Source organism: Arvicola amphibius, chromosome 15, assembly GCF_903992535.2.
Source record: "Arvicola amphibius chromosome 15, mArvAmp1.2, whole genome shotgun sequence".
Classification (NCBI taxonomy): Eukaryota; Metazoa; Chordata; class Mammalia; order Rodentia; family Cricetidae; genus Arvicola; species Arvicola amphibius.
Window position 1 is genome coordinate 36362699 of NC_052061.1, and position 21878 is coordinate 36384576.

Genomic DNA, 21878 nt, shown 5'->3' on the forward strand with positions numbered 1-21878 from the left:
GGCCCAGTGGAAGACACTGCGGCTTTGAAGGCGTGTTCACGTTGTTTCGCTCTGGCGTCCAGGAACCATCGTTTCCTGGCTGCTCTCGATGGTAATTTTCGACGGATAGAGGACCCCGCGCAGGGTATTATGGGACAATGATGGCCGCTTTCAAGCCGTGGAATTGGCCTCTTTGAGACCGTCAGACCGAGCAGTGGCCGCGCTGGCGTCTCCAAATCAGGGGCAGAAGGTCCCGAGAGTTGTGCTTGGTGAGGTGAGTGTCTCTTTCTCTTTTCAGATCCGTCCTTCGGCCGCCGTGGCGGCTTCAGGCGGCCGGTCGGCTCGCGGCTTAGGTTTTGGACCCTGGTTTCAGAGTTCCTCTGCTCCTTGTTACCCAACTTTCTCTACTCACTTGAGCAGTCTTGTGTCCATTCAGCACACTATAGACTTTGTCCCTGTTCTGGTTACATCCCGATGTTTGGAACCGTCGCACTGAGATCTAGGGATCCGCCCTGCGCCCTCGTTTAGGATAGCACCCTAACCTGTTACCGGCTACCGGGAGAGCCTGGCTAGGGCTCCTGGTGCCTTCCTCCTTTCTCACAGAAGTGTTCGCCCTACATCTAGTGGGTGATCTATAAGTAGAACGCTAACTCCAAAGGACAGTTTTTTTTTTCTTCTCTCTTCTCTCTCTCTCTCTCTCTCTCTCTCTCTCTCTCTCTCTCTCTCTCTCTCTCTCTTATCAGTATTGTTGAAAACAGCATTTAACTCAAGGACACATGCAATAAGCAATTCCTGCCCAATTATGTCCATTATGGCTTCTTTACCACAGATCTTTTTCCATAATCCGGCCCTGGAATTCCTTATTTGAGCAGCCATTTAAGACCTTACTTGTCTTGTGTTGTAGATAACTTCTTGTTGTCCAGAGAAATGTTTTGAGTTCTTGTCCGCTTTTAATAAGTTATATTTGTTCATTTACTTAAAAAAAAATCAGACTTTTATCTTGCCATTTATTGGTCTACAGCAATCATCAAGACAGCCTCTTGCTTGTATACAAATGCCATTTTAGGGCGGAAGTCGTCATTCAGGTAACTGCTGAGAGTCTGTGGATCTCAGCCGTCCTGTCTAGATTTCCTCATATGAATGAAACTCCCGTTTCTTCATCCACGTTATGTTTGCAGTACTCCTTGGTAGAGCTGTGTGTGTTGATTAGAACATGGCAAAGGAAATCTAGATTCCACGGTTCTTATGCTTTAACAACTTATTGGAATGAAAATAATTGTCTCTGTGTCCAGCATCAGTTCATGCTCACAAGTGGATGGTGTTGGGTAAACATGAATGTGTTGTCAGCTGAGCACCCGGGAGATCTTGCAGTCTCTTAAACTCTTTCCTGAAATGCCGTTTCCTAACAGTATTTCTCATCAGTAGCTTTGGTGAACACAGATTGTTATTCAAGAGATTTTGCCTGCTATGGGGCACCTTTTTTTCTCTTCCCACAAAACTCTACTGGTTAAACAAAGTCACCAAGTGTGTAGAATGTGGATGGTAAAATTATGTTCTTCCATCTCTGCTTTATGGAGCCTGTGGTTTAAAGGGGACGGGAATGGGTGGGGAGGAGAATGTTTATAAAATATTAGTAAGGAAACTAGTCAGTATATAGGAATGTAATATCAAATGTGTAATAATTACATCGATGAAGCAGCTGTGGTTCATATGCAGTTGCTTGATTCTCACAGTGGTTCTGTGGATGGTGTAAAGTAGAAGTGGTTTCTGTTTCACAGAGAGAGCAGGAATAGCTAGCCAAGGCAGACGCTTACTTTCACAGAAGCAGAAAATGCCAAGAGCCGGGATTTTCTTTTTAAATGTCTGTTACTAGAGAAGGGATATACTGCTGCAGTTCACGTGAAAAAGCTGAGTGTGTCTGGTTGATGTATGGAGGCAGTGAGCTAATGGGGGATCGTGAAGATGATGATTCTGGTTCTTAAGTGAGAGAAAGTATATCCTGTAGGAGGGTGAAATCACAGGAGAATAAATTAGATAATGGGCAGGGGAAGATACGTGAGTGAGGGCCGTGGGAATGAATGAATGAATGAATGAATGAATATCTCACCAAATAGTCTAGCTGTTATGAAACTATGTATCGAAGGGTAGCTTCAAACTTGCCATCCTCTGGAGCCCCGCCCTCCCACATGCTAAGATTACAGGTGTGTGTCACCATGCCCAGGTTCAGAACCTGGATTTTAATTGAGGATTCTGCCTTATACCTGGTTCCTCTGTACTCCTGTAAATGCCATTGTATTCCAGTTAGAAGCTCTTACTGAGGTTTATTCTTGTCTGGATGAGACCCTCTTGATCCTGTCCTTTGCTCTGTGTGTATGTGTCTCTGTGGCTTTCATATATATGTTGGGGTGGGAACTGGGAAGCTTTTTGAGATTGTCAATGATTTGGTGGGAAAGTCTTCGAAAGTAGCAAAAAGGGCTAGAGAGATGGCTCAGTTGGTGACGTGCTTTCTCACAAGCATAAAGGGGCTGGAGAGATGGCTCAGTTGGCTTTCTCACAAGCATGAGGGCCTGAGGTTAGAACCCATGGGAAAGCCACGAGTAGAGGCACATATATGCTGAAGAGGCAGATATAGGCAGATCCCAGGAGCTTGCTGGCCAGCTAGCTTGGCTGAATTAGCTCTCAGTTAAGTGAGAGACTCTGTCTCAAAAAGTAAGTAAGGGAGCAACTGAGAAAAACAGCTGACATTGACTTCTGACTTCATGTGCACACAGTGCATGTGTACCTGTCTGAATGTGCACACACACACACACACACACACACACACACACACATCCCTCATAGCAGAAGATGTCCTGGACTCAGTGTAAGAAGGTAGGGGTAGCCACTTAAATATACTAGTTATTCTGGGGCAGTAGAACCGAGTTTTCTTATGTCCAATTCTAATGGCTTGCCTTCCTCCCAGAGAAATAAGAGCCTGTGATGGAGGACATCGTTGAGGATGCCTCCATCCACCGGCTGGAAGGCACCGATCTGGACTCTCAGGTTGGAGGTCTTATTTGCAAGACCAAAAGTGCAGCCAGCGAGCAACATGTCTTCAAAGCCCCTGCTCCCCGCCCTTCACTGCTGGGTCTGGACTTACTGGCGTCCCTGAAACGGAGGGAGCGAGAGGAAAAGGATGATGGGGAGGACAAGAAAAAATCCAGAGTCTCTTCTTACAAAGACTGGGAGGAGAGTAAGGATGACCAGAAGGATGCTGACGAGGAGGGCGATGAGCAGGCTGGCCGGAGTGGCCGCAAGGACAGGTAAGGGGAGAGGGTAAACATTGGTGTCAGAAGAGGCTAGCCCAGCTCTATCTCCATTTCTGATGGACACCTAAGAGCTTTAGGATTTTATTGTGGTTTTCATACTGGTGGCGGGTAGGAATTGGTAGAGATCTGTGGGGAACACTCAAAGGCATCTAAGAAGTGAAGTGGATGATGGAGCTTAAATGCCTGGGTTCTTGCTTGTACAGGCCTTTAGCACCAGGATATGCATTGGAGAGAACGCATTGCTTGTGGAAATACCCAGAGATAGAGGGAAATGTTTCCTTCTATGGAGAGCCCTTTCCCAGTTGGTCCCCCTTTTCCAGGCATTACCGATCTGCTCGGGTAGAGACTCCGTCCCACCCTGGGGGTGTGAGTGAGGAGTTTTGGGAACGCAGTCGGCAGAGAGAGAGGGATCGGAGGGAGCATGGGGTCTATGCCTCCTCCAAAGAAGAAAAGGATCGGAAGAAGGAGAAATCCCGGGATCGAGACTATGACCGCAGGAGAGACAGAGGTGAACTGCCTGTTCTCAGTCCTGTTGCCTAGTAGCATTCAAACCAGCAAGCCATTCTTTTCCTGTTACAAGAACTTTTACAATGATACCCAGTAAATGCTTGTAGTATAACTGCTTTGCTTGAGTACGTGGTTCTTGTTTTATTGTGAAAACTGGGGATAAAGGAAATGATGGGAGTTTGTAGTAGCATTGGTGCGGGAGAAAGGACAGTACTGCGGAACATAGTGATGATAGAGTCCAGCACTGGCCGCCGGAGGTCTGCTGCAGCACAAAGCTCTTCAGGATAGACACGGGACTGACTGTTTACGGTTGATTCTTGTTGGAAAGTAGCTCTGTGTGAGTTTCACCCTTTGTATCCATTAAGAGAATGTGACCGTGTGTTTCAGCGCATGGATCATGGGTGTGTGTGATGGGGTGTATCTGTGTGGGAGGGGAGGCATGTGCTTTTTGCCTAGTGCATGTGGCTGTGTGTTAGCAAGAGCTACACATAAAAGCCCCATGTGTGACCCTCGCAGATGAGCGGGACAGAAGTAGGCACAGCAGCAGATCGGAGCGAGACGGAGGCTCAGAGCGCAGCAGCAGAAGAAATGAGCCAGAGAGCCCTCGACATCGGCCGAAAGGTATTCGCAGCTGTCGTCTGCAGTGGCTGGCAAGGGCTCAGGTGCCTGAAAGGCAGAATGAGCAGTAGTCAGCTGTGTTGCCAGATAGTGAGTTGGAGTCCTAGTTCCATGTGACGCTCTGGAGTTAGGGGCCCTGTGCCAGGTGGGTGTGGCCCTGCCCCTCTCTTGGGTGGATGTACTTCCTGAGGGTCTAGGCTGTTTACTGCAGGGCGGGTGTGTGGCAAATGGTAGGAAACTAGAGGTGGGGGTGGATCAAGAAGGATTTCCTGGAAAAGAATGATTTGTTTTCAGATGAAGAGTTTGCAGAGAGGATTGGGTCCTTTAGTATTTTCACCAGCGGAAGGTGGACTATCGAGTTCAGTCTATAAATGGTCGTCGCTATATTGTCTATGGTAAATAAGGTCAAGGCTAGGAAAGAGGTTGCGGTTGTCAAGATCCTCATGACCTGAGTTTATCACCAGGACCCACATGATAGGAGAGCTGACTCCTGAGGTTGTCACCTGACCTCTGCATTTGTGCTGTGGCACGTGCATGCACACGAGCACACACAGTTAAATAAATAAATGTCATTAAGAAATCAGTTGGGAAACTGGGTATGGTGGTTTCTGCCTGTAATCCTAACACTTTGGAAACCAGGCAGGAGAATTGTAAATGAGGCCGGTGTCAACTTCAGATGTCTGAAGTCGCATCTCATTGGCATTGGATGTTTACTGTGGATGTCTCTTGTGGCCCCAGATGCAGCCACCCCTTCAAGGTCCACCTGGGAGGAGGAGGACAGCGGCTATGGCTCTTCAAGGCGCTCTCAGTGGGAATCACCCTCCCCAACACCTTCCTACCGGGACTCTGAGCGGAGCCATCGGCCCTTCACTCGAGACCGAGATAGGTAATGGATGGGTGGGCAGGTGGTAAGAGGGATGTGGGCAGGGAGAGCTTCTGGCAGAGGGGGACACAGTTGAGCTTAGTGACAGCTGACCTTGGTGTTTCCTAGGACGGTGAGGAGCAAGTACTCAGAGGACACACCTCTGCCGACCCCCTCCTACAAGTACAACGAGTGGGCTGATGACAGAAGACACTTGGGGTCAACCCCACGGCTTTCCAGGGGCCGAGGTAAGGCTTGGAAGGCAGAGCAGAAAGACTGGTTGGTTGAGGTGGGAGGGTGGGCAGAGGTGGGGATGAGCTGGAATGGGGCTGAGTGGAGGCTACGCTCAAGAAGCTGTGCAGTATTGCGGTCCTGCTGGTCCCTGGGGTCAGCTGGAGCCGTATGGACCGACCCCTGCCATCTGCTGCCCTTTAGGACGACGAGAGGATGGCGAAGAAGGGATTTCCTTTGACACTGAAGAGGAGCGGCAGCAGTGGGAGGATGACCAGCGGGTAAAGACATTTTTGAGGGTCTGGACAGGAAGAGGTGGCTGTCCTTACAGGTGTGGGTGAAAGGAGGTGTCAGAGCCAAGGGCTCTGGGGGGCCCTCCAGTGGGACTGGGCTTGAAGAAGGTGGTTGATGCTCTTCCATCCAGTCCCTGGAACCTTTTGAGAGACAGGCTGCACAGTGAAGCCTTTGTACTGGTACAGCCGGCCAGATGTGACGCCTGTGGTGGGTGCCTCTGTGTGGTCAATGTGAGAGCTGCTGGCTCTGCATCCTGCCCTGTGAAGTCAAAGCTGTCTGCTCTCCTCCTGGCCTTCTCCGGGTCTCTTGTGCTGATCACTGGCTGCTGCTGGTGTTCTCGGACTTCTTACCAGATCCCCATTTTGCTCCCGTGTGGCTGCATCTCCCGTGTGCATGTGGCCTGTCCCTGTTCTCACGCTCTGTCTCATCCTCTGCAGCAAGCAGACCGGGACTGGTACATGATGGACGAGGGCTACGATGAGTTCCACAATCCCCTGGCCTACTCGTCTGAGGACTATGTGAGGCGGCGGGAGCAGCACCTGCACAAGCAGAAGCAGAAACGCATTTCAGCCCAGCGCAGGCAGATCAATGAGGTGAGGCTGCAGCAGTGGCTGGCACTGTCTTAGAGCAGAGGTGGGGTGTGTGGGAGGAGTCTCAGTTTGCCAAGTGATGACACCACAGAGCTGGCTGTTTACGGACAGGGCCGGGTCAGATATGCCTCTGCGGAGCAGGAGTGTGAGTGGAAGCTTTGGGTAGCTTCCCACCTGATGCCTGCTTCTCCCTTCAGCAGTACTCGGGGTGTGTTTGTGGTCTATTAAGGCTGGTGCCCAGCTGCTTCTTGGGACAAAGTACTGCAAGTGCCTCAACTTTAGTAGTGACATCTGTCTTAGGAACTGCAGGATGTAGAGCCCCATTGAGATTCTATCACCCGGGGACTGGCCTGCTAACCTTCCAAGGTCACCTCTTAGTTCCAGGCTGACTGTGGCTCCCCTTGTGTCCCCACAGGATAATGAGCGCTGGGAGACAAACCGAATGCTCACCAGTGGGGTGGTCCATCGGCTGGAGGTAGATGAGGACTTTGAAGAGGACAATGCGGCCAAGGTGCATCTGATGGTGCACAACCTGGTGCCTCCTTTCCTGGATGGGCGCATTGTCTTCACCAAGCAGGTAAGTAAGGCTTCGGAGGCCAGAGCCTGGGAAGTTGGAAAGCACTGAAGAGGAGAGGAAGAAAGGATCGGGTCAGGTCATGTGTCGGTTCGAGGACCAGTGACTCTTTCATAGGCCCATGTACAGCAGGCCCTCTGCTAGACTTTAGTGACCACTGAGGAATTTCTCTTCCTCCCCTACTTCCTGCAGCCAGAGCCTGTAATCCCAGTGAAGGATGCCACCTCGGACCTGGCCATTATTGCTCGGAAAGGCAGCCAGACAGTCCGCAAGCACAGGGAACAAAAGGAGCGGAGGAAGGTTGGTGTCTTCCTACCCGGGCTGAGGTCTGTGTGTTTCTTTTCTTACTCCTCTTAAATGTCTCAAGACTGCACGCAGACTTCCCCTGGCAGGCAGAGGACATATTACATGAGTCAAGAAGCAGCCCAAGGAGGCCACTGGGCTCTACTCAGTCCTTAGTGAAGGCAACCACAGGCCCTGACACTGGGTGCTGGAGGCTTGGCACTACCAGTGCCTTGTGGGCGTTTACTATCTGCCAGATGAAGCCTACTCTCCACCGGAATTGCTTCTGCTGCCTACGATCTTACCAGAAGAGAAGCGACTTAACTCTTGTTGTCTTCCCAGGCTCAACACAAACACTGGGAACTGGCAGGGACCAAACTCGGAGACATAATGGGTGTCAAAAAGGAGGAAGAGCCGGATAAATCTGTGATGGAAGATGGGAAAGTGGACTACAGGTGGGTAGTTGTGGTCAGCAGCACATGTGCTCCCAGGTTGTGGCGCGTGTCTGACTCTTGGCTGCTTTTTGATCCCTTCCTTCAAGTCTCTTGTCTGCTGACCTTAGGTTCCTCCCCTGTCACCAGTGTTGCTGAAGTGATGCTTGTATAGACTGAGCAGGTTAGGGAATTTGCTTGAGGGTACCCAGCTAGGAAGTGGAGGTTCAGTTTAGCCCCAGCTAGGCCTGAGCGGGAGCCCCACTCTTTGAAGTGGTCCCCATGGGAAGGCAGAATTTCTTCCCGTGGTCAGATTTTAGTATGTTACGGTAAGGAGGAACTGGTTTTCACAGGGCTTTTTAAATACTAGGGACTCCCTGTTTTGGTGTACCGTCTCTGTTCGTAGAGGTTTTATGCAGCTGCAGAGTCACTGCTTAGTGGAGTCCCTGCGTTGGGTAGGTGCCAGACTCAAATGTCCCTTTCACTTCTCATCCTTTAAATCATGCCATGTCCCATGGAAACATCATCTTGACGTAATAGTTCTTTGTACCTCTGTGTGCAGTGTCCTACATAAGAAGTTGGTAGTCAGTCCTTGCTGGTCTCTGGGTCATTTGGTCCCTTAGGTTTCAGTTGTCAGGCGACCAGGAGGACTGGCTGAAATTAGAAATAGACACTTGAAGGAGCTTGGGGCAGATGTGAGGGAGGAAAGGACCCTTGGGGAAGGTAGGTGGAAAGGTTTTGGAACATGACCGTGTACCAGACACTGATTGCTTACATGGAAACAAGGCAAATATAAGCGAGCTGTTCCCACAGTTCCTTGGAAATGAGGCCTTTGCACTGTGCAGCCCTACCAAGGTGAGGGAGGAATTCTGATCTGTGTCCTGTACTGTGTAGCCAGCACTTGGAAGATTCCTGCAGTTATGTAAAGTGTGCTGAAATTGCCGGGGGTCTTCTCTCTCAGATAGTGATCTGTTGGTTAATTTCAGCTCCTCTTCTGGTCACCCTTGTTTAGGACGGCTGATCTGCCCACTTGAAAGTCTGCTCTCTGGTCCTTGTTAGCTGTTTGATCATGGCTCTGGCTGTGTCTGATGGATGATGGGATCTTGTGCCGTGGTCTGCTCCTTAGGCCCAGTGCGATGCAGTCTTGGATGGCCAGGCTGCTGTGGTGTCTGGGGAGTGATTGCTTCTTGTTGCAGTTGTTCACATTCTTGGGAGTAAGAAGGAAAGCAACTAACTTAACCCTGAGGGAAGTGTGGGGCAGTCATACGTGCTGTTGTGTTTTCCAGGACAGAGCAGAAGTTTGCGGATCACATGAAGGAGAAAAGTGAGGCCAGCAGTGAGTTTGCAAAGAAGAAGTCGATCCTGGAGCAGAGGCAGTACCTGCCCATCTTTGCGGTGCGGCAGGAGCTTCTCACCATCATCAGGTAATGGTCCTGGGCCCTGACCCAGTGAGCAGCTTCTAACTGGGACGGGAAGTATTTATTTCCCTAGTGGGTTGGCTTAGGTTGTGCCACATGAAGTAGATGACCTACTTCCTTTAGTAAGATGACCTACTTCCTTTAGTAAGATGACCTACTTCCTTTAGTAAGATGATCTACTTCCTTTAGTGCTTCAGGTTCAGCTTGGCTGTGTCCCAGATGTTTCATGTGGTGGCTTTTTTCTTTATTAATTATTTATTATATATATATATATAGCATCTGCCTGCATGTATCCTTGCAGGCCAGAAGAGTGTACCAGGTCTTATTACAGATGGTTGTGAGCCACCATGTGGTTGCTGGGAATTGAACTCAGGACCTTTGGAAGAACAGTCAGTGCTCTTAACCTCTGAGCCACCTCTCCAGCCCCGTGGTAGCTTCTTAAGAGGCTGGTGTTTGGTGACATTCTCTCTGGTCAAGCATGCTTTTTGAAGAGCGAGGCTTTACCAGAGGCAGCAAGGCTTCTTAAGGCTTCTTAGGGAGTTTTTCTCAAGCTTGGCTTTCTACTCAGGCTGCTCAGTGTTTTGTTTGCTCTTACTTGTAGAGATAACAGCATTGTGATTGTGGTTGGGGAGACAGGGAGCGGCAAGACCACTCAGCTGACCCAGTACTTGCATGAAGATGGCTACACGGATTATGGGATGATCGGGTGTACCCAGCCCCGGCGTGTGGCTGCCATGTCAGTGGCCAAGAGAGTCAGTGAAGAGATGGGGGGAAACCTTGGCGAAGAGGTGAGTGGGCGTGAAGTCTGAGTCATGTAGCTTTTCCCTCATAGCTTCTGCCACTTGTGCTAGAGGCTGTGGGTTGCTTAAGCTGGACCCCGGTGTGCAGGGCTAACAGTGAGTAGCGGCTACTTCTGAGCTGTGTCTCTGACCCCTAGGTGGGTTACGCCATTCGTTTTGAAGACTGCACTTCTGAGAACACCTTGATCAAATACATGACTGACGGGATCCTGCTCCGGGAGTCCCTCCGGGAGGCTGACCTGGACCACTACAGTGCTATCATTATGGATGAGGCCCATGAACGGTCCCTCAACACCGACGTGCTCTTTGGGCTGCTCCGGGAGGTAAGGGCTGCCAGGTCTGTTCCTTCTTGTTGCTGAGGTGCTCTGAGCGAGTTCCTCTGAAGCCCCCGTGTCACCTGGTCAGCCCTGCTGGCACCTTTCTGCTGATGTCGTAGTTCCAACATTCAGTCTCTAGGATTGGTAAACCTAATGCACACTCTCCAGCCTTGGCTTCTGCTTTCCTTGTGGTAACACGTTGAGTCTGGACGTCCCAAGTCCACAGCCACCCCTGTTGACCCCTTCTCTAGGTTGTGGCTCGGCGTTCAGACCTGAAGCTCATCGTCACATCAGCTACTATGGATGCAGATAAATTTGCTGCCTTTTTTGGGAATGTACCCATTTTCCACATCCCTGGGCGTACCTTTCCTGTGGACATCCTCTTCAGCAAGGTACAGAGGCCTCTGTCCTTTGGCATGCTCTGGTGAAAAGGCAGCTGGAGGAGGTGGGTGCAGATTTGGGGAAGATGTCGTCAGTGCCATGTGGCGGATGGGGCAGCCTGCAGCTCCGGAGCTCAGGTGTACACAGACCTGTGCTCTGAGGAAGGTTTTATGCCCTTGTTTCTGAAGTAAGGACCCGGGGAGATACCAGTTCCAACTGTAAGGGCCACGGCAGTCAGACTCATCCTGAGATTGGCCTCCCCAAGTCCAGGGCTGTAGCCCAGACAGGTGACAGAGCTGTGTGTCCTCTGGAGGCTGCTGGCCTCTGCTGCCATTGTTCCCTTCTCACTGCCCTCTGCCGGTGTTGCAGACCCCACAGGAAGATTACGTGGAGGCTGCGGTGAAGCAGTCCTTGCAGGTCCACCTGTCTGGGGCCCCTGGGGACATCCTTATTTTCATGCCTGGCCAAGAAGACATTGAGGTGAGTGCTTGGGCCACCACTGGGGTAGATGGGTAGAACCTGTGCTTGAGAATGTGGGTCTCCAAGGTCTCATGATTTCTCCTGTGCCTTAGGTGACGTCTGACCAGATTGTGGAGCACCTGGAAGAACTGGAGAACGCGCCTGCCTTGGCCGTGCTGCCCATCTACTCCCAGTTGCCTTCTGACCTCCAGGCCAAAATCTTCCAGAAGGTGTGATGGGGACCTTAGGTTTGGGTGTCTCCTGGTGTCCCACAAAGGAGGGCAAGAGGAGGGATGTCCCTTTCCTGCAAGAGCAGCTGGGAAGTGGGCTTTTCTTGACTCTTCGGTCTTTCTCTCCCCATGTCTTGATTGGCCCTAGGCTCCAGATGGCGTCCGGAAATGTATTGTTGCTACCAACATTGCGGAGACATCTCTGACTGTTGATGGCATTATGTTTGTTATTGACTCTGGCTACTGCAAGTTAAAGGTAAGGGATGGTGCAGGAGGCAGGATTCTGGGCTTCACCCAGAGGCTCTCAGTCAGGCCCTGGTCCTCTCTGTCAGGTACAGAGACAGAGTGGCAGAGGTGTTAGGTTAATATTTAGTGACCACTGATCTTGCCATGTGTTTGGTTCAGCTAATCCTTGTGGTAACTTGATGGTATAGATAATTCAAGTAACTCTGTAGTGGTCACAGAGCTGATATTGATGGAGAAACCTATGAGGCTTTGCTGAGTCTCGTGGCTCTAACGCAACGATCACTTGAGTTACTAAGACACTTCTCTGTGATGAGTACTAACTGGGTTTGCCTTTGTCTCGGGGCTGCTTTTCTTTCCCCTCACTCTGTCCTGATCAGTTCTTTTGTGTCCCCTACTAGGTCTTCAACCCCAGGATTGGGATGGATGCTCTGCAGATTTACCCCATTAGCCAGGCCAACGCCAACCAGAGGTCAGGGAGAGCTGGCAGGACGGGCCCAGGTCAGTGTTTCAGGTAGGAGCCCTGTGCCAGCCTGCTCCCTAGGGCAGTGCTGGGACTACAGACCAGACCCCAGCGGGACCTCCTCTGGTGCTGGCCCTTTTTTCAACTGAGGCTGGTGCTGCTGAGGGCTGCCACTTGGTGGCGCTAATGAGTGGAAGTAGTAGTTTTTTCAGGGATTTCTGCACTCTGAAGCAGTTCTGTAGGAAGGGACCTGCAGTGAACACAGGCCACCCTCTAGAAGGTGGGTCTGAGTAAATGGTGATGCTTTTGTACTAGCCTGATTATTTTTCCTCCTCTGTTTTTATGGCTAAAAAAAAAATGCATTAGAAATTCAGCAAATACCTACAGATGTTAAGATGGTAAAACCTTGCTGTAATTCTAGTCTTAGGCATTGGCTCCCACAAAGTTATAGGAAACTCTAGCAGATTAGGAGACAAGGGTTGAGCAGATAGAAGTGGGTGATTGAGATAAGTGGTTGGGGCAGGTCCCTGCTTGTAGGGTTGTTGGCTGTTGGGATGACACTCTTGAGTGGTTTCTTCCGGCATTCTGCGGGGTGGTTCCTGAGTGTAGCTAGTCCAAGTGAGAGGCTGGCCCAGGGCAGGTGCAGCCCAGTCATTGGCTTCTCCCTGGCAGACTCTATACACAGAGTGCTTACAAGAACGAGCTCCTGACCACCACCGTGCCTGAGATCCAGAGGACCAACCTTGCCAACGTGGTGCTGCTGCTCAAGTCCCTGGGGGTGCAGGACCTGCTGCAGTTCCACTTCATGGACCCGCCCCCGGAGGACAACATGCTCAACTCCATGTACCAGCTCTGGATCCTGGGGGCCCTGGATAACACAGGTGTGTGGCCGCGAGCTGCTGGCACCTCGAGGGACTGGCAGGTTTATTCCCTTTCGTCCCCTGGACACCGCATTTCTGGCTTTGCTTTCTGCTCTCAGGTGGGCTCACTTCCACGGGACGGTTGATGGTGGAGTTCCCATTGGACCCAGCTCTCTCCAAGATGCTCATCGTGTCTTGTGACATGGGCTGCAGCTCCGAGATTCTGCTCATCGTCTCCATGCTTTCAGTCCCTGCCATCTTCTACAGACCCAAGGTAGGAAGGCAGTGCCAGCTTCTCTGTCTCCCCAGAGTGCTCGAGGTTTCATTGGCAGGGACGTGGGTCTGTCCTCTGTGTTATGGGCATGGAGAGTCTGCCTTTGCTGTCTTTTCATAGGGAGAAGTGGAAGAGGTGGGAGGGCTGGGTCAGTAATCCCCACAGTATTTTGGAAATTTGCAAGACCATTTTTGTTCTCATAGTGTGGTTCTGCCTGAGACCTAATGTTTTAGTTTATTTTAATATGTTATTTTCATTCTGTATTGTAAGGCATATTGACGTGTGGACAGGCCTAGTGTGAGAATCCTCAGGATATGCCATATGGGTCTGGCCTCTCCATGTCTGTATTTAAAGGTTCCTGTTTCTTTTTCTAGGGCAGAGAGGAGGAGAGCGACCAAATCCGGGAGAAGTTTGCTGTCCCTGAAAGTGACCACCTGACCTACCTGAACGTCTACCTGCAGTGGAAGAACAACAACTACTCCACCATCTGGTGCAACGACCATTTCATCCATGCCAAGGCCATGCGGAAGGTGGGGTGGCAGCCCAGAGGGCGTGGTCGGGAGGATGGGGTGATGCCGTGGAGGGAAGGGCTCCATCCTGTCTCCTGTGCCCTGCTCTAGGTTCGGGAGGTACGAGCTCAGCTCAAGGATATTATGGTGCAGCAGCGGATGAGCCTGGCCTCGTGTGGCACCGACTGGGACATTGTCAGAAAGTGTATCTGTGCTGCCTATTTCCACCAGGCAGCCAAGCTCAAGGTGGGCAAAGTGTTTTCTCACGCAGGCTGTGGATCTGGGCTTCCCCTAAGCTTGTGTCAAGACTGTGTTGGTGATGTGGCCGCCTGTTTTCTCGTCTAGGGGATTGGGGAGTACGTGAACATCCGCACAGGGATGCCCTGCCACTTACACCCCACCAGCTCCCTCTTTGGAATGGGCTACACCCCCGACTACATTGTTTATCATGAACTGGTCATGACCACCAAGGTGAGTCTCGCACAAGGAGTTTGATACTGGGCCCCACTGGCTGGAGCTAGGCCTTTGCAACCCTCTACTGTCTGTGTAGACCCCTGGAGACTTGAGGCACCTGTTTTTTTTTTTTTCTCTGTGTTTCAAGCTTGGGGTTCTTGTGGGAGTATTATCAGGTTAACTTGTAAGAGTACAGTGACCTCGGCTGTGCCAGATGATTACCCCTGCTGGCTGCCGGCAAGAGTCCCTGCTGCTTTCCTCATGTCCTGACTTTCCTGTTGGATGCTTGAGCCTGTTTTTTCAAGCATGGGGGACTGTGGTTGGAGAAGGAATGATGATTCCAGTGTCCCTTACATTTTCCAGACTTACAGGGCTAGCAGGAGGACCCTTCTCTTGTGGCTCCTTGTCGTGAAATCACACTGGGAAGCACATGACTCCCTCGTGACCTCTCCTTGTTGCTCCTCTGCCCACAGGAGTACATGCAGTGTGTGACCGCTGTGGACGGAGAGTGGCTGGCGGAGCTGGGCCCAATGTTCTACAGTGTGAAGCAGGCGGGCAAATCTCGGCAGGTAAGTGTCCTGTGCTTCTGGGGAGGTGCTATTTGCCCGCGGGAAAGATTTCCTTTCTGCCTGCTATAGAAGTCTTGTCATCCTTTGACCCCTTCTCTCCCCAGATGTAAAAGCTGGGACCCAGCCAACCTCCCTGTCTGGTATTCTGCACTCCTCCAGTTGGTTCGTTGGCTGGGTGGTTTTTACTTTTTAAACTTAATTCAAAAGCTTCAAATACTCATAAAACTACACAAAATACTATAAAGAAGTCATTGTAATTAGCTAAATCTCTTTTTCTCTGTCATTATGTCTTATTTTATTTTATTTTATTTTATTTTTTTACCTACTGCCTCCTTATCCCTTTTCCTCCCAGAACACTTTAAAGTATGCCTCCAGGAATTGTTAGTTCATCCCTAAATACTTAAGGATGAATAGACTTACTTCAGCAGCATCGCCTCTGTGCCAATGTCATTCCTAACAGTTAATCTTTAGTGTCACTTGGGTCTCCAGTTCCTAACCAGAGTTATCCATTTATCAGCAATAACATCTCACGATGTTATTAGGACGGAGCATTGCAGGGGTGGTTATATGTGTTAATACTTTCGTTCTGATACAGGATCTGCTTTATCTTTTCATAACATGGATTTATTGGAGCAGTTGTCATCTGTCCATAGAATTTTTTTTTTTTTTTTTTGGTTTTTCAAGACAGGGTTTCTCTGTAGTTTCTAGAGCTTGTCCTGGAACTAGCTCTTGTAGACCAGGCTGGCCTTGAACTCAGAGATCCACCTGCCTCTGCCTCCCGAGTGCTGGGATTAAAGGCGTGCACCACCACCGCCCGGCTCCATAGAACGTTTTGTAGTGTGCATCTGGCTGATCACTTCTTTTACTTGGCGCTCACTTGTGTCTCCACCATGTGTACTTTGGTAGCTAAAGGCCTGTCAGTTCTGGATCACCTGTGATGCTCAGATGCATTTGCGGTCCTGGTTGTGTCAGCTTGCCTCTGTTCATTTCCTCTACCCACGATTCCATCTCAAGGGTTTGGTGTCTACTAATGGACAACGCTTTAGTCTGTTATTTAGGGGTGCAAATGTGGCTCTGCTTTTTTATGCCCGCTTTGTCACATAATTATCTCCGCACGGGGACAAACACAGCTTCCTTTCTAGCCAGGACAGTGTCTTCCGATCTCCGTGGGCCTCCTGGCATGGCGTGAACTCGACCAGAAGAACGTGCACTGGGCTGTGGTTGTAGTTCACTAGTAAACCACTAGCGTGCACTCGGGCTTCAGTACTGCCAGGAGAAGAAAGAGAAACCTTCCTTGAGGTGGCCTTGGCAGTTGTTGGTGGGGAGAAGGCTTGGTGGGTGAGAGTGTTTGCTTTATGAGCATGAGGACGGAAGTTCAAATCCCAGCACTGTATAGAAAAAGCTGGGAGTGGCCATGCCTGTCTATAACTCCATTATTAGAGGCCCACCAGCCAGCTTAGCTGAAGGTTAGCCTTGATGAACTTGAGGCTCAGTGAGAGACTGTGTTTCAAGGGACTAACGTGGAGAAGAACTAACAACCACCATCCTCACTCTGGCTTGTGCTGGGTTTATCCAACTACATATGTGTACACACACACACACACACACACACACACACACACACACACACACACACGAAAAGAATGTCAGTACTTACTGGCTTGTGTGGAGAACTGAGGGGTGACTGGCTAAGCCTGGACTATCCAGTGTCTTGACTATTTTACAAAAAGTCCTGAGCTGTAGAAGGAAATGGTACCCTTGGTGCTGGGACAAAGAGCTACACAGGCCTGGGTTCTTAGAGGTGGCCCCAAGCACAGATGCGGCCTCTACAGCTGCTCCCTCTGTCTTTTCCTAGGAGAATCGTCGTCGGGCTAAAGAAGAAGCCTCTGCCATGGAGGAGGAGATGGCCCTGGCCGAGGAGCAGCTGCGGGCCCGGCGGCAGGAGCAGGAGAAACGTAGCCCACTGGGCAGTGTCAGGTGAGGCTTGGCCTTAGGGAAGTACTCAGGGCCCCAAGCAGGTGCTACGTCGGGTTTTAAGAGAAGTTGTCAGTGTAAAGGGGAAATTGGTGCAGAAGTAGCTTTGTGCTGGGTGGTCACCTGTAGAGGTAGTAGTTGGACAACTTGAAGGGACAACTTGGAACTGTCCATTGCAGTTCTTGGTCATCAGCCTCTAGATTCAGGGCCCAAAGTGAGCTGGAGTCTTTGGGGTAGATCCTACAGCCTCATTGTCAGGCGAGGGGAGTAAAAAAAATAGCAGACAGGCTGGGCAGTGGCGCACGCCTTTAATCCAGCACTCAGGAAGCAGAGTCAGGGGGATCCCTGTGAGCTTGAGGCCAGCCTCCTCTGTAGAGCGAGTTCCAGGACAGGCTCCAAAGCTACAGCGAAACCCTGTCTTGAAAAACCAGAAAAAAAAATAAAAACAAAAAAAAAATAATCCCAAAATAGCAGGCAGAAGAGAGCCTTGTGCTGCTGCAATACCTGGAGTTGGGGTGAACGTGGCAACGAGGGCACTGGTCTGTCCTCACTTCACCCAGCACCAGCCAGTTTCCTCCTTAGATATGGGGTTCCCATGGACTTGCTCTGCTTTCTGGAGAATTCCAGGACTAAGGACAGAGTTCGGTAAATAGGTTTATTCCTGAAAGCGAACGGAATCAGCCAAAGGGAGAGATGTGTGGAAGGAGGGGTGAGTGGGTCCTGATGGGAAGACTCATTTGTCCTTGGGGATGCTCTCCTGGCACTGGATTTGTGACAGTATGTCCTCACAGATTTGACGGTCAGGCACACACCAGTGAAGTTTGGTGCTTATTTTATCTGAGTCCTAGGACACTGACACAGGTGTTGAATCATCGCATTGATGGTTGGACTCAGCCTCTGGTCCTCTCCCCACCCCACCCTCCGAGGCTTAGGCTGGTCAGAGCTTCAACTCTCAGCACCTGACTGATCTTTTTGGCCAGCCAGCTCCATCTTACTCCAGGTGAACACAGACTATCAGGAGTGTTCTGAGGACCCTTTGTGAGTAGCAGAGATGCCCTGGCCACTTGGCTAATTCCTCCAGGAACTGGGGACAAGGACAAATGCAGGACTAGTGACCTTCTTATCTGGAATCACAAAAGGAGTTTTCTAAAGATCCACTGTAAATGTTCCTTAATAGATGTCAGAGTGGAGCGACTTCCTTTTCTTTCCTCATTGGAGATGGGGAAGCAAGGGAGGTAGAATGTGTTATGGATGAGCTCCTTCAGCCTTGAAGCTGATATGCATTGGGTCAGAAACAGCAAGGCCTGAGGCCTTTGGTCCTTCTGGATCCCCGCTCAGAGAGAAGCATTGTTTCCTCCCTCCTCTTTCTGTATGTCCAGGTCCACGAAGATCTACACTCCAGGGCGCAAAGAGCAGGGGGAGCCCATGACACCTCGCCGCACACCGGCCCGCTTTGGACTGTGAGCTGAGGCTGTCGCAGGAGAGGCCGGCAGCCAGGTACTGAGCTCTAAGCTCTCCAGCCACAGTGCCCTACAGACACGGACACAGACATGGACACGGCTTTCATCAGTGTGTTCATATAGTCTGGGGCGGCTCCTGCTGAGTCAGGCTTTGCCGTGGGGAAGAGCCGGTCCTGATGCAGGGCTGGGCAGGAACAGACTGCAGAGCGAATAAGCAGCTGCTTGAGCAGCAGGAGGTGGCTGGGCCATCACGTCCACATAGCCCGTCCCCAGGACACTTGGCTTAAAGTGACTTGCTGGGACTGAATCTTTTTTAATCCTTGTGTAAAGTAGCAAGATAGAGGCAGAGGCACTTGTAATTTGGTTATCACCAGGGATTTGGAAATAAATATATTATTTGTAAAATGTGATTGCATTTTTAATTTCCTTTCTCTTTCCCTGCTCTTATCCCTACAGTAGGGACAGGAGAGGCAGATCCCTTGTCCTTCCTGTCCTTGGATAGATCTTTCTAGAACCTTAGCTCTGCTCTCTCTATATTTTGCTGATGGGGAGGCTTTCCTGGGGGCATGTGTACACATGTTTATGTACTTATATGCATATATGCTGGGGATCTCAACCTATGTCTTCATTCTCATGTGGTGAGCACTTTACTACCGAGCCACCTTCTTAGCCTCTAGGCAGAGATTCATAGAGGAGGCGTTGACTGAATGGGACCCAGCTTAGGTGTAGGGACTTGAGGGTGGCTCAGGGCATCCAGCACAGGACAGGCCACGCTCTGAATACCAGCTGTTTCTGAGGCTGGTAGGCAATGGTGAGGCCTTGCTGGCCTACTAAAGGGAGGGAGGGGAGCAGGGGCTTGGTTTAGCCTTTCCAGGGTGGTGGTGATGGGGGGTTGGCTTCTTTAAAGAGGTGCATGCTGTTTAGAGGCTTCCTCCTGCTTGCTTGGGAAATGTAGTCTTGGCCTGGGTGGGAGTGCAGAAGAAGGTGGCTCAGTAGGGGATCCATTTACAGGTTCAGGTTCAGGATATACAGGGGTATAGGAAGAGTGGAGTCTGATAGATAGGTTTATGGCTGATAAGCGGAAACTGTGGGCACAAAGCCCCTTACGTGCCCCTTTAGATGAGAGAAAGAATATTATGAAAACTATGGGTCTGATGCAGCTTAATTTAAAAGTAAGGGACGCCCGGCCAAGGGCCCAGGTGCCACAAGCAGCGTAGATAGCCGCCTGCTCCCGCAGGTCTGCCTGGCTATATTCCCAGTGTAGGGTTTCCCACATATAAACTACATCTGTGAGCAGAGGTGATTAGTTGTCCGTTCTCTCCATTTCCCTTACTGAGGCAGGGTCTCTCTTGTCCTTCCGCGCTCGCTGTGTGTTCCAGGCTGGCCCCTGAGCTTCCTGGTGAGCCTTTGCCTTCCATCGTGCTGTAGGCATGCTGGGATTCCCGTTGCTGCCGCCACATCCAGCTTTTTTACGTCAGTTCCAGGAATGGAATTCAGGTATCCAGGTTTGCTCAGCAAGCACTGTAACCTGCTCTGTTAGTTGCTGTTCGGTTGCTGTGACTAAAATACCACTACCACGGCAATGTCAATGTTTGAGGGATCGGAGACCGTCATAGGCGGAAGTAGAGCAGCACGTGGTAGGCATGGTGGCAGGGGCAGGAAGTTGAGGTCATGTCTTTAAATGTAACCGGGAAGTAGAACAAGCAGGAAGTGGGATGAGGTTATTAATTCTCAGTGACGTACTTTCTCCGCAAGGCGGCACTTCCTAGACTTCCTCAAACAGTGCCAGCAACTAGGGACAGATTGTTCAAATATCTGGGCCTATGGGGGACATTCTTATTTAAACTGCTACACCTGCTGAGCCATCTTGCCAGCTCCCCTCTCTAATCGGGGCATCTTTTATTTCCTTTTCCCACCTGAGCACTCTGGCTCCAGTTACTAGAACTGTGTTAAATACAAGAGGCACAAGTGGGCATCCTTGTTCTCAATCTCAGAGAAAACCCCTTAGCTTTGACCACGAGGCTGTGGGTTTACAAAGTCTATTTCCGAACCCATTTCTTTTCCGTAGCAGATCCTACGTGGTTTTGTAGAGACTGACTTCTTTGGTTATTTCTTAAGGGACACTTAGCGTCCCTGTCTTTCTCCGGCATTGTCTAAGCCTCTTCTCTCTGCCTAGACAGATCTTCTGCCTGCCTGAGCTTTCATTGCAAGGCGACTGGGTACAATAGTAAAAACATTTCCATCTCCTTGCTTCCCATAATGCACCCCTGCTTTGCTCTGATATAATCAGCCCCACAGAGAGTGAGAGAGACAGCTTTGAATAACTATGTGACATTCACAGTATCCAGAGGTTGCAATTTTGACTGAACTCCCTTCTTGAAATATGGAGATAAGCCCATCTTTTTAGTAGACTGGACTGTGGACTTTCAGGTGTTACCAACCTGATATCAAGCTATTCTTTTTTCTTTTCTTACTTTTTTTTGGGGGGGGGGTGTTTCACAGAGATCTACCTGCCTCTGCCTACTCAGTGCTGGGATTAAAGGCATGTGCCACCACTGCCCAGCTGATACCAAGCTATTCTAAGCCAAGATGGGGACAAAGTCAGAAGACCTTTAGCAGATGGACATCAAACACCACAAGAGATGTTTCCAGAGCTTTTCAGTACCCGTTTCTCTCTGCACAGAGGAGTTTAACCCTCCTGCATCCTGGCAAGGCTGAAGCATCATGACGAGTTGTGTGTTTTCTTAGCCTTGGTTTGGCCGAGAGGGAGTCAGGAGTATTGGAGAGCCACTGCCCGCCAGTGTGCCTCTTCCCTCTTCCCACCTTCTCCGCAGTGCGAGCTCTTCCCTGTCTTCCTCTTATTTTACCCCGGTAGCTATTTGTCTCTATTTCCCATAGACTGAAATATAAATTCCAGACATGTGCTCCGCTTAACAAAATCCTACCACAATAAAGTGGTTTAGCTGTCCTTGGAGTTTGTTATAATGGAATTTTCCTTGTATTGCCCTGGCTGGGGAGAAAAGTAAACTTGTTAAAAGGAGGAATGTAATATGGCAGCCAGGAGGAAGCAGATGGTGTGCCCGCCCTTCCCCACTTGGAAAAACGCTTCACTTATTTCTCGCACTTTCTTTTGGGTCCTAGAATTGCTTTCCTTTTTTGGGGAAATAAAAGGTTTCTAGATTTTTTTTTTAAATTCCAGACAGACATTAAAGCTGGGGGGGGGGGGGGGGGAGGCTAATTCCTTCTTGTTGGTCTAAAAACCTAGTCCAAGTAACCCAAAGGCTGGCTTTGCAACACTTTCTCCTACAGAAGTGAAGGGACCAGAATGTTTAGGCATCTGGCGAACACAGGAATGAGCAGGTTGCTGGGGATGGGCTGTGCAGAGACACTAGGAGCTCATGGAAGCTGTGTGGTCTGGGTCTTTATTTCAGAGTCTGGGCCTGGAGGTGGGAGTGGGGTATCAGAACTCACTCCACTTCAGGAAGTAGACAAACTCAGTAAAGCAATAACGTCTTGTAAACCATACAGGGGCCTTGATGGATGGCTGTAGGAGTTGATACCGGTCAACAAGGAGGGGCGGGAACTCGCTGTCCTCTGCAAATGTGTAGGGATGGGGCTGAGGGCGAGGAGCCGAGTCTAGCAGTATGAGGAGCCTGGGGGAACAGGGGAAAAAAACGAAAGCTTTAGTTTGAGGAGAAATGAGCGAGTGAATTCTTGAGGACCAGCATCATGGCTGGACCAGTGTCATGGCCAGATAGCTCTGTTGTAGGGTGACAGTCCCCTTCTGGGGTT

At 50.3% G+C, this 21878-nt stretch overlaps 1 protein-coding gene across 1 annotated transcript; it reads left to right on the forward strand.

Moving 5' to 3' along the window:
• Positions 1 to 15: 15 nt before the first annotated feature.
• On the forward strand, positions 16 to 18496 carry Dhx38 (DEAH-box helicase 38). The gene is made up of 27 exons (XM_038313092.1): positions 16 to 253; positions 2942 to 3281; positions 3608 to 3795; positions 4311 to 4415; positions 5151 to 5298; positions 5404 to 5522; positions 5710 to 5786; positions 6237 to 6392; positions 6805 to 6966; positions 7156 to 7263; positions 7588 to 7700; positions 8963 to 9100; positions 9696 to 9882; positions 10032 to 10217; positions 10463 to 10603; positions 10962 to 11072; positions 11165 to 11281; positions 11430 to 11537; positions 11926 to 12038; positions 12660 to 12868; positions 12967 to 13121; positions 13496 to 13651; positions 13742 to 13876; positions 13976 to 14101; positions 14557 to 14652; positions 16508 to 16629; positions 18006 to 18496. Exons 2-27 carry the CDS (start codon positions 2959 to 2961, stop codon positions 18088 to 18090), a joined length of 3684 nt encoding a protein of 1227 aa, XP_038169020.1. The 5' UTR covers positions 16 to 253; positions 2942 to 2958; the 3' UTR covers positions 18091 to 18496.
• The last annotated feature ends 3382 nt before the right edge of the window (positions 18497 to 21878 follow it).

Bases quoted from the DNA above. Each gene is read 5' to 3' on its own strand.
- Dhx38 (XM_038313092.1), top strand. From the start codon at position 2,959: ATGGAGGACATCGTTGAGGATGCCTCCATCCACCGGCTGGAAGGCACC. The intron at 6,393-6,804 runs GTGAGGCTGCAG...GTGTCCCCACAG, and splicing joins AGCGCAGGCAGATCAATGAG to GATAATGAGCGCTGGGAGAC. The intron at 9,883-10,031 runs GTGAGTGGGCGT...TCTGACCCCTAG, and splicing joins GGGGAAACCTTGGCGAAGAG to GTGGGTTACGCCATTCGTTT.